This window comes from Stegostoma tigrinum, chromosome 14 (genome assembly GCF_030684315.1).
Source record: "Stegostoma tigrinum isolate sSteTig4 chromosome 14, sSteTig4.hap1, whole genome shotgun sequence".
In the NCBI taxonomy this organism is placed as follows: Eukaryota; Metazoa; Chordata; class Chondrichthyes; order Orectolobiformes; family Stegostomatidae; genus Stegostoma; species Stegostoma tigrinum.
The window spans coordinates 28,112,577-28,128,667 of NC_081367.1; the positions used below are offsets into that span (position 1 = coordinate 28,112,577).

The following is a 16,091-nucleotide window of genomic DNA, read 5'->3' on the forward strand; positions in this document are numbered from 1 at the left end:
CCTGCAATGTTGTGACCAAAACTACACACAATACTTCAGTTATTGCTGCAAGAATTACTTTTGTAATTGTATCTCTACTTTTGTATTCAATACCACAGCTGGTGAGGAGAGCATTACATATAGATTAGAATAGAAATTTATAGTCACGTGTACTTTTACATGAAAAATAGGGAAAAATTTTATAAGTCACGCTAACTTGGCACCTACATCAATCACAGAAGTCATACGTAAAAATAAGAAAAATGTAAAATTAAAACAAAGTGCACCATAATTTGATTAATGGCTCCTGGGCTCGAGGAAAGCCAATTAAGGATTAATAGAATACCCTGAAGACACAGCCGGGATGAAACTGCCATTCTGGGATGAGACTGCTATTTGGGGATATGACCAGCGTGCTGGGCCACTGGAATACTGGGCTGAAAGCTTCTGTGGAAAATGACTGTCATGTTGGACCAAGATGGCCACTCCCGGAGAAGACCACCAGCCAGGGGGCTAGAATACCTGGAAGCTGAAGATGAAGAAGACCTCCACATGGGGAAAAGACCACCAAGCTGCGAGAAGACTGCCACATTGGGCGACTACTATGCTGTGCCAAGACCACCACTTCTCCTGCATCAGGCACCCAGGTCTACTCGCAGACCTGGAGCCTCAGACTAGCCTGAGAGTCTGGGCTGGGGGGAGTCAGCCCAGGACCCACTCCCTACTCACCAGGAGACCCGAGGCTGGAGTGGAGCTGTGCTCGGCTCGTCCTGGTGTTGCTGTCACTGCCAACGCCACCAAAGTCTTCCTCCTTCACCTGCCATTCTCCAGATGTAAAAGAAAAGAAAATGAAGAAAAAGCAAAAAAGAAAAATAAAAGAAAATAAGCTGAAGTTTTTAAAAAAAGACAGAAAGTAAAAGAAAGCTAATGGAATTGGTTGAGGCCTGGGCTCAGCCCACTGACTGTGCCACCGTAATACCTTTTGGACCTGTATACGCCAAGATCTCTCACTTCATCTACACATCTCAGTATATATCCATTTATTGTGTATTCTCTTTTATTGTTTGACCTCCCTAAATGCATTACCTCACACTTATCAGAGTGGGACTCTATCTGCCACTTACCTGCCCACTCCACCAACCCATCTATAACATTTTGGAGCTCACAGCTATCCTCTACACTACCCGCTACATGGCCAGTTCTTGTGTCACCTGCAAATTTCTCAGTTGTGCCTCCCACATTCAAGTCAAATCATTGATGTATAAAAACAAACAGCAAGTGTCCCAACACCGAGCCCTGCAGAACACTAATTGAAACAGCTTTCCATGTGCAAGGGCAGCCATTAACCATTTTTTTCCCGTTAACAAACCAAATCTGTATCTAATTTGACAAGTTAGCCTTATCCCATAGGTTTTTACTTTTTTGATCAGTCAGCCATGTGGGACCTTGTCAAATGCATTACTAAAATCCAAGTAGAAAACTTTTCCTGCTCTATCCTCATCCAGCCTCCTTGCCACTTCCTCAAAGAATTCAATCAAATTTGTAAGCATGACCTTCCTTTAACAAAGCCATGTTGATGAAACTTGACTAGTCCATTCCTTTCTAAGTGATAATTTATCTGATCTCTCAGGATCGATTCTAAAAATTTGCTGGCCACCTTAAATAAACTATGTAGCCTCAGATTATTTAGCATTTCCTTTGTACTGTTTTTAAACAATGGAACCACCACACATTCCTCCAAGCCTCCGGCATCTCATCTGTATCTAGTGAAGATTGAAAAATAATCCTCAGAGCATCTGCTATTTCCTCTCTGACTTCCGTCAAAATTCTAGGGGACAATCCATCTGACCCCGGTGACTTACCCACGTTCAAGGATTCCAATAGGTGACACCACACTGCAAATAGAAGCTCTCAGTTTTAAACCTATCAGCACGTGTCTGATAGACTGAGTTTGTAGCTGCAACTACAAGAAGCAAAGATTATCTACAAGCCATTCAGACTACGGGTCTTTAACACTATACCATGTTACATCTTTGTCTAAGGGACTGCTACTGTTTCCATAACACCCAGCATAATACAACATATTGACATTATTGAATGTGGGAACATTGCATGTTGGAAATGTTTCAACATTAGCTTTTGTTAAAGAACAGAAAAAGTGGGAACAAAAACAAGTTTAAAGGTTGCATTTGTTTCTGGGAATAAACAGTGACTGTTTGCCTCTTGGCAACAATGAATTTATAGCCAATAAATGATCACTGCACAAAGATCATATCGACTTGAACCAGGTGTCAAGGAAATCCAATCTGGCTTTTTGCATCTGGTGGTGAACTAATCTGTCATTTGAAGGTGATGTTCCTCCTGCGTAATGTCCTCATCTTCCTCTTTGGAAGACTGCAGTTGCTCTGCCAGTTTCTCAGCATTTATCTCATCCCTTGTTTGCCTGCCACAGTTGTGAAGGGTATCTCGCAATCATTATGCAGCACGCTCTGACTGAGGTGCCTTGCAAGGGTCTCCCTACCCTAGATAAATCCAAGCATTCAAAACCCATCCTCAAGAGGCCTATCTGTTCCATAATGTCCCTGTGTGAATGGGCAGCATCATTTCTATACCTGGCGACAGTGAGGGGATTACATAATAGTGTAATCGGTCACAGTTGCACAGGGTAGCCATTAACTCCCAGTAACCATGCATTTGCAGCATTAATTCCTTGAAACAAAGCAGGCACACAAGAATCCTCAGTGATATAGGCATTATGGAAGATTCCAGAGTAATTGGAGGAGACTTTACAATGCCATGTATACAGTTTACAGCACCTTGCATGTGGGAAGAAACCTGCAATGTTGGCAAAGTTTACTGTTTAGGCTGCAGGATGTACCTCGTCACACAGCAACAAGATGAAGTGGTGTGATCTGGCACAGTTTGTATTGGTAGCAGTCTTACTAGCAGAAATAGTGTAACTATAAGGTAGCTGAGAGTGCCGGAGCTGGTATTTACAGTGGTGGAGAGGGGCAGGTCATTTACTGTCTTGTGGCACTGCTGGCCATTTCTCTGCATGTTGGAAGCCAAACTGACCTGGAGACCTCAGACCATGTGACTAGGACCTGGTGCTGTGGCCTCCTGCACAAGTCCTCTGGGAAGAGCCTGTGCATTCCCTGTGCCTGAGGAAAATGGGGAAAATGGCACTATGATTTTATAGCTTCTCAAGACGTCTTCTGACCGAATGTCAATCAGCGAGCAAGGCAGCTTCAGAATGCCAGTGCTTGTCTGGGTCATTTAAACATGGAATAATTACGAGGAACACCTAGTGTGGAATTTTTTTTCCAGGAATGGGGATAGAATTGGATGATAGGGATGGTACAGTGCTTGGGTAGGTACTTAGTCAAGCAAGCTTGGGAAGATAGGTCAAAAGATCTCATTAGACCTTGAGGTGGAATACCCTGCAAAAATCTTGGCACAAATGACATGTGGCAAAAAAAACACAGTAAGATTCAGCCCCAAGTCTTTAAATATTTTTATACATTTTAAATAAGTTCTTGTAAGCAAGGGGGTGAAGGATCAGCAGGAGTCGGCAGGAATTTGGATTTAAGGTTACAGTAAGATGAGCCATGATATTATAGAATAGTGGACCCAGCTCAAGCTGTTACTGCTTTGCATGTGAGATAACAAAATGTGAAGCTGGATGAACACAGCAGGCCAAGCAGCATCTCAGGAGCACAAAAGCTGACGTTTTGGGCCTATCAGAGCTTTTCATATGATGACAGTAATTGATTCTAACTGTGATGTAAAGCACTTTAGGATGTCCCAAAAATGTGATAATTATTTCTTTTTTCCTTTGAGCACTGTTATTTAATTTTCATAGAATTAACAAATATCTTTATTTACATTGTGAGATTTTCCTTTTAGCATATACATAGTTTCCCATATTTTCCAAAATATTACATAAATCAGGTTATAAAATAGGAAACTATGACACAGGATGCATTTTTCTTAACTTGAGAAATAAGGCATCTCCTGTTACTTCATCATAATCAATGACCTACCGAAAAATATTTAATTCTAAAGAATATATGTATTTGGTGTAATTAACTGAATTACAAAGCAGCTGTAAAGACAAATTCTTACACTTCACAATCAGCCAAAGGGAAGGTAAATTGTCCTGGGTGAATCTAAAATATGTTAATCCAACAAGGAAGTGAGTTTTCTTTTGTTTGAACATTGAAGTTACCAATAAACCTGTACATATAATCTTCAATGTATTTGTTGTCTCATCTTCCTCCTCAAAAATCGTTTAAGGGACAATAATTCATTGTTCCTTTGCAGGTGAAAGGAGCCAGTCCATCGTATAATGATGAAATGGAAAATAAAACTTAAGAATGTTTGAAATCTCTCTGGTAATTTATGTCCTCCCAAGTCATGCCATGCCATTCTTTGTGCAAGCCTCCAATAATGCATTATTTGGTGTTAATAACATATCTGCCTATCTTTACAAGATTGTTTAGGAGATCCAAAGTAACTCAATTTATTTTATGGCTCTGAAAGAAGAAATTTCCAGTAGGATTTTGCTTTTTGTATCTTTAACTTGAACGCGAACCAATTTAGATTATATATAAATCAAAGAGTGAATGCCGCTTCAAATAACAAAATACATTAAAATGGTCAATACAACAAAGATATGCCTTACACAAATACCCAAAGCACTCTCTTATAGAAATGTGGCACTGTGTGGTTGCTTAGTTCCACAATATGCTGTTCTTTATTCATGCAGGGTAGGAATGTTTTCTCACATCAACTTCCAGCTTGGAGCTTCACAGGTATGAATATCATCAGCAAAGGAATGTTCTATGAGTCCTGGCTCTTTCAGGACTTGATAATCATGGTGTTGTAGATTTCTAGAGTTTATTTTTAACTGATCAACCAATAATATGCCAGTTTGTAGTGTGGCCAACTTGTGGAAAGCAGGAAGCTGTTTGGCATTTCGAGCTATTCAGAAAGCTTTGTAGGTTTTAGCCAGCTTGCATAATGTCTCCAAGAACTCTTGTTTCATTTTCGTGACCTTTTCCTAAGATTGACTTAATTCTTCTCTTCAGAAAATGCTCTGTGTTCCTTGTTTCGTCTCTGCTATTTTACTTCTGCATCTATGCTTTTCACCTCTAGCTCCTCTGCTTGTAGCTCTTTTTTATACTGTAGCATCTTTCAGTGTCTAGCCACATGGCAACAGTATTTTAACTTACTTTTGGTGCTCCTGCCAGATGAAAATTTGCCAGGTCCCACAGACCAATATTTCTTCTTGTCCAAGAAAGATACAAATCATCCTTTATAATTGATGTAAATTCTAAAACGTGCTTTCCAAATATTCATAAAAATAATTAGACACCACTGGAATTTTAAACAAGTTACTGTATCACTCCCAGGTTAAATGTCAAAGAATGTTTGTTTTAGTGTCTGTGATAATATCAGCAATTACTATACAAACATCACACAAGAGAAGTCCATCTGACCTGCCCCATGCAGTGGAGAAGTAATTTTTCAGTTTTACAGGAGAAAAACAGAAATTTCTGGAAAATCTCAGCAGGTCTGGCAGCATCTGTGGAGAAAAAAAATCAGAGTTATCATTTCGGGTCCGCTGACCCTCCCTTCCTCAGAACTTTCAGTTTTACAGGGTCTCAGTTGAACCCCACTTATAATTCTGAATTCAGTTTGGTTGAATTCAGTTTTAGTGAATTCAATTCACTAAATTTCAGTCATGGAAGGGATACCAGATACAAAACTGATATCAGCACTTAAAGTTTGAAACTATGATTTCAACTTCGGAGGTTTGAATGGTTAAGATTAAAGCCATTGACAAGGTATATACCCAAAGTCTATTTCTTCTTGATTAGAATCAAATTCAAGAGGGGCTGTTCTTATAATTAGAACTAACTGCTTTCGGTAGTAGACCATGCTTTATTCCTGATCCTGAGGGTGTATGTCTGGGAGCAAGTGATAACCCTTAACACTTATTGATATTAATGGAAATGCTTGCTATTTAATTTCTTATTTGCCACTAGTAGATGATTAAAAAACAATTAAATGCTTTCCTCTGCCACCCAAGCCACCTGTTCCATGCTTTCCAGTCTCTATCCATCTGGCATGTACATTGAAATAATTTAAACCATGCTCTGTGTGATCCTTCAATATATGCCTTCTTAAAATATATGTACTTGTAAGACTCGATAAATAATGAAGTGCAACGAGTTTTGAGAAGATTTGTAGCTCAGGTTGAGGTTCTGGATGTGAGTTTGCTCGCTGAGCTGGAAGGTTAGTTTTCAGACGTTTCGTCACCATTCTAGGTAACATCATCAGTGAGCCTCCGACGAAGCTTCGACGAAAACTAACCTTCCAGCTCAGTGAGCAAACTCACATCCAATGAAGTGCAACTCTAAAATATAATTTATTTTAGTTTCAGCTTTGAAAATAAATTTGCTCTTCAATTGTCTGGCCTTTACTGTCTGTTTACTAGCTTATTCTTAGTTGGCTCTTGTCATTAAATAATCTTTGCCAGACCCACTCATCTTTATCATAGCCTGTTGACTCTCACCCAGGCTTCCGGCCATATCTCTTCACCCTCATAAACACTACCTAATACCATCTCTGAAACGTTGCCCATCTATAAAAATATGTGGAAGAGCAGGTAGTGACAGAGATACAAACAGTTTACAGACAGACAGTTATAGATTAAGTAAGTGGGCAAGAGGTTGGATAATGGAGTATAACATAGGAAAATATGAAGTTGTTTTGGAAGAGACAACAAAATAACAGAATATTATTTAAATAGAGTAAAACTGCAGAAAGCTGTAACACATAGGGACTTGTTGATACAGGTGCACAAAACACAGAAAGCTAGCACACAGGTACAGCAGGTAATCAGAAAGGCTAATAGAATGTTGACTCTTATTTGAGAGGGCTTGGGGGATAAGAGGAAGGAAGTCTTACTGTAACTGTACAAGATGCCGATGAGACCACATCTGGAGGACTGTGAACAGTTTTGGGCCCCATAATTAAGGAAAGACATCATTTCATTGGATGCAGTTTGGAGAAGGTTCACTTGGATCATCAGCAAAATGTTTGCTCCCTTTGACTGAGGACTGATGACCAGCAAGGCAAGGCAGTGCTGCTGTGAACACGTAGTTACATGCTAAGTGAGTGATCCCTTAGAGAGCAAATAAGCAGCTTTAAGAATTAGCCTGATGCAATTCATAAGCTGTGTCCCTGTCCCTACACACAATGTGTCTTATATGCAGCTATTCAATGCTAGTTGCCCTTCAATGCAGGCCTGCACTTCTAAGGGGTTATGTAATCAGATCATAGAGGTGCCACAGGATTCTGAAAGATTGGCAAATTTCTGAGGCCAGTATCTACGTTGAGGGATGTGTGCTGTTAGTGTCAATAGATCGAGCAATGAGGTACTGCTGAGTGGTGATCAACATGGAAACTTTTTAAAGCCGGCAGTCACCAGGTGCTGGTGAGTGATAATGGGAACTGCAGATGCTGGAGAATCCAAGATAACAAAGTGTGAAGCTGGATGAACACAGCAGGCCAAGCAGCATCTCAGGAGCACAAAATCTGACGTTTCGGGCCTAGACCCTTCATCAGAGAGCCAGGTGCTGCTCTGACTTCCATGTTGAGAATTTTGGGGCATCTGGTTTACTTGCATTAGTGGTACGTGAGGAAGCTACATATGAATGGAATGAGAAATGCAATTAATAAGGTGGTTAATGAGCAATGAACCCTATAATAGGCAACTCATTTTAGAGTGAGAATCTTACTTCAATGCCCTGAACTTGTTAAAGGATGTGGCGATTTGCTTCTGATGTTGAGACAGGCCTCACCAAGGCTTTTCACACAACTCTGCCACATTTTGCACCATAAACAAAACCATTCAGACCCCTGTAAGATTCCACCCCAAGTCTCTATTCAGCCATTACCCAGTGTTTGTTGACCTACAAAGCTTCCCATTATTCAATTTAAAAATTCATATTCTTGTTTCAGAATGTCTCCAGGGCTTCACTCCTTTACATGCCTTCACTTCTCTAAGCCTATAAACATCCAAGACCTCTTAGTCTTCCAATTGCAGCCTCCTGTGCATTCTTATTTTAATTGTTCCACCAATGGCTGCTCTGCCTTGAGCTAACTCGACACGACACTGTGAAATTGCCTTCCTCAGCCTCTCTGCCTCTCTCCTGTCACCTCCTTCAAGAAACTTCTTCAAACTTAACTCTTTGTCAAACCTTTGGCTACTTAACATTTACTTATAGGGTAAAGGCTTAAATGTAAGATGTAAAATGGAAAGAAAAATGGAATTACAAATTCAGACATAGATCAGACTGGACAGATCAGTGTGCAGTCTAACTGAATGGGAACTTGCTATTACCAAAGTGAGGAGTAGTAAGTTGTCTAGTTTTCTGTGATTCATTGTGTACAAACTTTCTGTGATTTGTCCACAAGGACACTCTGAACCCTCTGCACTAAAACATTTTCAAATTTCGCTCCATTGCTCTTCTGACCAAAATGGATACCTCACACTTATCCACATTGAACTGCGTCTGTCACATTTTAGCCCATTCATGTAAACTACCCATATTCACTTGTAAATTTCTTATAGTTTCATTGCAATTTTCTTTTCTACCTATTTTAGTGTCATCAGTGCTGAGGTTTCTCCATTCTATTAGCTGTTTTATTTGTTAAATCATTTTAATGAAAGCTTTAAACTGGATCTTGAATGAAATCGTCAATTTAAGATTATTTTTCTTAAGGATAAGTGTCAGTGTGGTATTGCTGTAGTCTGAGCCATAGGACAGCATTTGGATTCGTTTTCTCAGAAATATTCAAATTTGATAACAAAATGGCTGTAGGTGTTGTCCTGTTAACATAGAGCCTTTAAAACCCATGTCGTGTTTTTTTTATACAGCTTCTAATTACATCATTGGTGCTACGGAAGCAACCTTTTGATATTAAAAATGCCTTTGGAAATTGTTGGAGCAAACATTAATCGAGTCGCTAAACATACTTGATGATTTTCAATTTACTTGTGACATTTAGATCAGCAAAATGCAGCATAAACATTGATAAAAGATGTAATAACTGCACATTTCAGTAGATGCTGTGTGCCAGTTTATTAAGATTGAACTCTCATTGTGAAAATGCAATTTGAAAAGAAAATGCTTTTGTCAGTAGCCATTGGACTGGTTTTTGGATTTATTTGCAAAAAACAATAAATTTCCATTGGTTGCTCTGAATAACTACCCAGCTCTGAAGCTTCTTGTCTTAGAACTGTTATTAATTTATATAAAGCACAGCTTGTAGGCCTTGTTCAAATCACAGTCAGTTATTTGGTGAAGGGCTATTAAATCAGAAAATAACAGTAATTATGATTGAGCACTGAAGCACATCCTTATATCTCATTCAAATTCCTCAATTTATTAAAAGGAAATGACAGGCATCTAATATGCAATTGGGAAACAAATGCTTATTTTCATGAAGCACTTGCTTTCTATTTAAGATCTGCTGTGGATCAGGGCAAAAGAAGTTTTGATTGAAGCTATTGTAGTGAAGGTTGATATTTTTTCTGTGCAGGTAAACTCATATTGTTCAGATAAACTGAAGGGAAATAGAACATGTTCACGTGGAAAGTTTTGAGATTTTACTTTGATTTATTTAAAAATGTAGTAAAGTTAATTTCTGTGATTTACTTAAAATGAAGAGATGTGTTTTTAGAAGATTGTGGTTAAAAACAGTTGTTTTATTTGGACTTCTATAAAATGTAGTGCTGTAAATTGACCAAGGTTCTAAAATAGATTTGAGTAGTTTCACATTTTAGTGAGCTTGTGTGTTCTCTCCATGAGATTGATGTCGCAACTGATGTTTAATGGAAACAGTGAATGAGAAAGTACTGGCAGACCCTGGGAATTGCACCTGTTGGTTGAACATTTTGCAAAAATTGGGTGAAGGCATTTGGTCCCAAAGATTTTAACAATTTGTGGTTTTTGTTTCCCTTTCCAGTTATTGCCATTAATAATTGTATTGCATTACATTGATAGCATGAAAAAGGATTCACACCGTCACTTTCAGTAGATACATTCAAGAAAGTTAACATCAAGTTTCTTTTTAAGTCTGTAAGCATTCCCAAAAGCCTACAAAATTTAGAAGCTGTGTCATTCTACTGAACATTTCACTTCCAGGTAAGATTTTCAGCAGTAGAGTCCACATAGAATTTTAGATGTATGAAAGTCCCAGAACTGTTCATTCCATTTGGTATACAAGGACAGTATTTGTGCAGTTTTTTTGATCAACCTGTTAGGACATGTTGCAACACACTTTTGGGGCAGCTGAGAGTTGAACCCAGATATTTCTGCTCAAAAATGACATTTATGTAACCTGTGTGGAATATAATGTACCCATAATGTGATAAGAATTATGTATGGTTGGCAGAGGCAATGATATTGACTGACACATGTTTGTCTCCCCAAAGAATAAATAACCAAGATGTTTCATGATGAAAATGAAACTTGGTGACCTGATTTTGAGAAATAATTTACATCATTTATAAGCCAGTTGAAATATTTGATGTATTAAGAACTGCTCAAGAGGAGTGGAGTTTAGAATAGCAATAATCAATTCAAAGTTTGGATGTTGCAATAGGATGCATGAGGGTGTGAATTTAGTCAATGATAGGATGAATGCATCTGTCAACTGGAAGTATGATGGTAACATTATTTATGGGTTTCGGTGCATATTACAATATTGCCCATTGAAACACGGCCGACTAAGCTGTATGATTAATAATATACTGACAAAGAAATGTTTAGCTGTATGAGATGGTGAGTTTAGCCATATGATGAGAGAGATTGGTGAAATCCTATTTCCTTATACTACTATTCCTAAATTATGTCCAATGATGTGACCAAAACAGCATTTCATTTACCACCACTGCTTATATCTCAATATGTATTCTTTTTAAAATCACAAACATGTGACATTTAAATAATATTTCAAAATTGTGTTTTCTTTTTATCTTTGTAGAAATGCTTCATACATTTCTGATAGTACTGGCAGTGCTGACTTCCAGAATATATGCTCAGAATGGAACCAGCCTTGTTGGTAGTGATTCTGGTGGAATCTTTCTACCAAGGGAACAAGGTGATTTTGGATCTCATGAAACTGAGTCTCCAGACCCAACGGCTTCCTCAGAAATTAAGACTACTTTATCTGATCTAGTTGCAATGACTGATTCTGGATTTCAAGAGGACGAAACAAATGTCCTAATGACCATATCAGATCCACAAGTTACTCACCTTCCAACTAATGAAAACAATGATGCTGAAATAACTGCTTATATGGATTCAGATATTAATGGTAAAACTATAAATCTTCATGAATTAAGAATAAAACACACAGTTCTTTTCATATTATAAGACTACATCTGTTATTGAAAATTCCAATATACTGGCATTAGAAATTGTTACATTCATTGTTACAGTTTCTGTATTACTACATTTTCATCAAATCCTACTGCTGATACATTGATTTGGTTTATTGTCATGTGTATCCCTGTGTATAGTGAAAAGCTTTGTTTGCAAGCAATAGAAGCAGATCGTAGTGAGCAAGGACATGCAGATCACAGGATGAAAAAAATTGGACAGTTATTGAAATTACTGTACCAGTACATTAACAGTGCAGAATAATTCATCGCTGAATTAGTATTTCTGTAACTTTGATTGATCTGTCATATTTAACAGCTTCTTAGCGGGCTAGCTAGAGTTAATAAAATTATTACTATTGCTAATGTTATTACTTATTCACTCTCGTTGAGGGCTGCACAAGCAGGGAATATTGATTTGAATAAGAATTAAGATGATTAGTGCGGAATGGTTTCACCCAGCAGATGGTAGGAGACTAGAACACACTGTCTGGAAAGATAGTGGAGGCAGAATCGCAGAAAAGTTATGAAGAACTTGAATATGGACTTGATGTGCTGCTTTGAAGCCTACAAGGCTTTCAACTGAGAGCTGAATAATAGGGGCAGCACAGTGGCTCAGTGGTTAGCACTGCTGCCTCACAGCACCAAAGACCCAGTTTTGAGTCCACCCTTGGGCGACTGCCTGTGTGGGTTTCCTCTGGCTACTCCAGATTCCTCCTACAGTCCAAAGATGCGTTAGGTGGATTGGCAATGCCAAGTTACCCAGTAGTGCCCAAGGATGCATAGGTTAGGTGTGTTAGCTATGGGAAATGCAGGGTTACATGGATAGGGTAGGAGAGGATGGGTCTGGCTGTGATGCTGTTCAGAGATTCAGCATGTACTTGTTGGGCTGAATGGCCTGATAGAATCCCTACAGTGTGCAATCTTTTGAATGACAGACAGGAAGTGAAGGGACAAATGAGTCCTGATGTACTGTACATTTTGATGATTCGATCAAAAGATGAGATTTTAACACTTCATATTGTTTCCAGGTTTGTCTGGCATCAAAGAAAACAACATTCTTGAAGTACCAATACAGGGATTCAAAGAAAATAACACATTGAATAAATCTAGCGAAATAGGGGCTCTAAGTCCAAAGAATAATCCTGGCAAATGTTGTCTTTTGGGTGCAAAAGGAGAAAAGTTACATCAAGGAGCTGAGAGAGAGTTTGGAAGCAGCCAGAACTCATCTTCTGGAGAGACAGAATATTTCAAAAGAAACCATGAAGAGGAGAATAATATTGAACTTGCTGATTCTTCTAAAGAAATCCATTCTCAAGAAGAAGAAAGGAGAAAGGTATTTCGCAGAGAGATTGAACCTTCTACGTTTTCTGATCCAGAAGGATCACAGGCATCACAAGGCAGCTCAAGTACTGAAGGAATAATTGGAACTGATCAACAGGAAGTGACTAAACTTTTGAGTTCTAATGATGAGAAAAATGGATGTGCTACAGCTCAGGCTTTTTCAGTTGGGCTAATGGGACAAATTGAACTTCCATTGATTGGAACGCCAGTTAAATTTCAAAATATTTTCTTTAATGATCAGCAGCTGTATAACGCTAGTTCAGGAAAATTTATTGCTGAGGTTGGTGGCATCTACTCGTTTACATACAATGTAATAGTTTCAGAATGGAAACTGACAATTGGCTTTTTTATGAATGATGTCAACATTCTTAACACTTCTAGCGTCCAGGTTAATGGAAACATTGGCTCAGCTTCTGCATCTCTGATTCTGAATCTTTCAAATGGGGATGAAATCTGGCTTGGACTTGTTAACAGTGGTGGCGGGAAGCAAATGACACACCGTAGTATGTCCACATTTTCAGGATTTCTACTAGCCATTTGATTACTTGTATTAGCCCAGTTACTACTATTCTTAAACTTTTTGTTGCAATGTGTAGTGAGGTACTGGATGATTTTTAAATTGGCTACTATTTTGAACATGTCATATTTCATGTACTTCAGAACATACAATAGTGTTTTTCCATTTATGCAGAAAACAATAAAAAATCATTAGAATAAAAATCAGACTTAAATGACATTTGAAATGGTGTGTACTACTGCATCTAAATCAATAATATTTCAAACATAATTAATTATATCTTGCAATCAGTTACAATAAGAATGCTTATTTTCCTCCTAATAACAACAGCAGGACATTTATATTTTAATATATTTACTTAATATCGTGGAATTATCACAGCATAGAAGAAAGCCATTTGACCCATTGTGTCCATGCTGAGCCTTTCTCTTTATTGTTTTTTGGATAGAGCATATGGCTGGTAAAGCCAGCATTTCTTGCCCATCTCTAATTGCCCTTGCTGGTTCACTTCAGAGAATAATTAAGAGTCAAAAACATTTCTGTGGCTCTGGTGCCATCCATTAGACAGATTAGGTTCAATTTTCATCTCTCTAAAAAATGGTAAGTGAATGAAGAGAGGTGCTTTTTTAAAAAAAACGAAAAATAATTGTCACACCCACCATTAATAAGACTTGCTTTTATATTCCAGATTTTATTGAATGACTTTAAATTCTACCAGCTACTAGAGTTGGGATTTGAACTTGTGCTCCTACAGCATTAACTTGGGCCTTTGGATTGCTAGGTAAATGATATTACCATTTTGCCAGTATATCACCTCTACCATTTCTCCACATTCCTGTACATTTGTCTATTTTGGAGACTTAAAGTAATCAGAAAATGTACCAAAAGTATCTAGCACAGAGGGAGGCCACTCTGCCTTCTGCGTCCGCACCTACTGAAAAATGAACTACCCAGTCTAATCCCATGTTCTGAAGCTTATGGGATTTCAGGCTTACATCTAGACACTTAGTTGAAAAAAGGGCTTCTGCGCTTATTGTTAATGATTATTCACATAATATACATTATTCTGTAGTGGTTCAAGAGGGCAGCTCAAGACCACCTTTTCAAGGACAGCTAAGGACCAGCAATAAATACTAATCAGCCAGTGACACCCATGTACCATGAATGAATGAGAAAAACCTCACTCCATTTTAAAAAGGTATATCAGCAGTTGTCCAGTCCTTCGGCATTACATTCACCCTAATTAAGATTAGAAAGTGATCAGGGTGGTCAAAGCATCGTGTATTTCCTCCTTGGTTTCTTTCAAGAGTCTGAGGTACATTTCATTTGTTGCTAGTGACTTATCCACATTTAAAGGATGCTAATTCCCTATTGCTTCCTCTCTTCCGTTTATGATATTTAATATTTCACACTCATCCTTAATAATTATTATAAATGCATTGTCTGTCCTTTTTCTGAATACAGATGAAAACTGTTCATTCAGACCCAGACCTACATGTTCAGCCTCTACACATAGGTTACACTTCAGATCTTTCATGGGGTCCCTCCTCATTAGTTATCCTCTTACTCAATGTATAGGCAAAACATCGGAGTTCTTCTCAATATTAACTTTCCTATATTCCTTCCTGGCCTCTCTTTACTTTCCCAGCTCTCGTTAGTACACTTTTTATACTCATCTCAGCTTTCTTCAATATTGAATTCATGACATCTAACATAAGCTCTCCTTTCTCTCAGTTCTGAGGAAGGGTCACCGGACCCGAGACGTTAACTTTGTTTTCCCCTTCACAGATGCTGCCGGACCTGCTGAGCTTTTCCAGCAACTTTGTTTTTGTTCTTGATTTACAGCATCCACAGTTCATTTTGTATTGAAAGCTCTCCTTTTCTGCTTTATCTTATCCTTCACATTCTTTGACATCTGGGGATGGGGTATTAGATTTATTATTGTTGGAAATCAGTGAAATATTGTAAATTGTTGACCATCTTCAATTAGACAAACAAAGCAAATGGAAATTCTTAGTCTAAATCAATTCAGAGGATAGTGTTCATCCTGAAATTGTATAAAAAATGGTTCAGAACTTTTTATTGTGATCAGAGATAATGGGAACTGCAGATGCTGGAGAATCCGAGACAACAAATTGTGAAGCTGGATGAACACAGCAGACCAAGCAGCATCTTAGGAACGCAAAAGCTGATGTTTTGGGCCTAGACCCTTCATCAGAGAGGCCTCAATGCCCTCTCTGATGGAGGATCTAGGCCAGAAACGTCAGCTTTTGTGCTCCTAAGATGCTGCTTGCCCTGCTGTGTTCATCCAGCTTCACACTTTGTTGTCTCAGACCTTTTTATTGCTGGGCCCAATGACATCTGATTAATTATGTTCGAGAAATTTTTAATAGAACTGCTTTAGTTTCACTACTTTAAAAAAAAGGCAACACTAATACATTCGAAATAAAGTTTAAATAAGAAATGATAAATCCATTACAGTAGGAATTATAAAAAACCTCAATTATAAATAAATTATAAGTTGTCATTAATAGTCTTGATCACCCATAAATTTGATGAGGGACCATTTTTTGATAACTTGAAGCGATTAGTCAAATGTATAGGGCTTAAATTTGGTTAAAGTTGAAATTAAAAGCCAATTTTAAAAAATATTCATTTTCTTTCAATGTCAGCATGTCAGGACCAGCACAGATGTAGCTAAAAATGTAGTGCCAATGTATTAAGGTACAACACAGGACTACATGCATCCTACCTACCAGAAACAGTATGCTATAGACAGAGCAAAACAATTCA

General features: G+C 38.1%; 1 protein-coding gene across 5 annotated transcripts in view; it reads left to right on the forward strand.

Moving 5' to 3' along the window:
- Nucleotides 1-13,438, forward strand: part of LOC125457421 (otolin-1-like) — a 220,539-nt gene extending 207,101 nt beyond the window's left edge. For all 5 annotated transcript variants that reach the window (XM_048541590.2, XM_048541586.2, XM_059650885.1 and 2 more), the window contains exons 4-5: nucleotides 11,041-11,373; nucleotides 12,469-13,438. In XM_048541590.2, the coding sequence (XP_048397547.1) occupies nucleotides 11,041-11,373; nucleotides 12,469-13,322 (1,187 nt within the window). In that variant the 3' untranslated portion in view covers nucleotides 13,323-13,438. The remainder of the gene's footprint in view (nucleotides 1-11,040; nucleotides 11,374-12,468) is intronic.
- The last annotated feature ends 2,653 nt before the right edge of the window (nucleotides 13,439-16,091 follow it).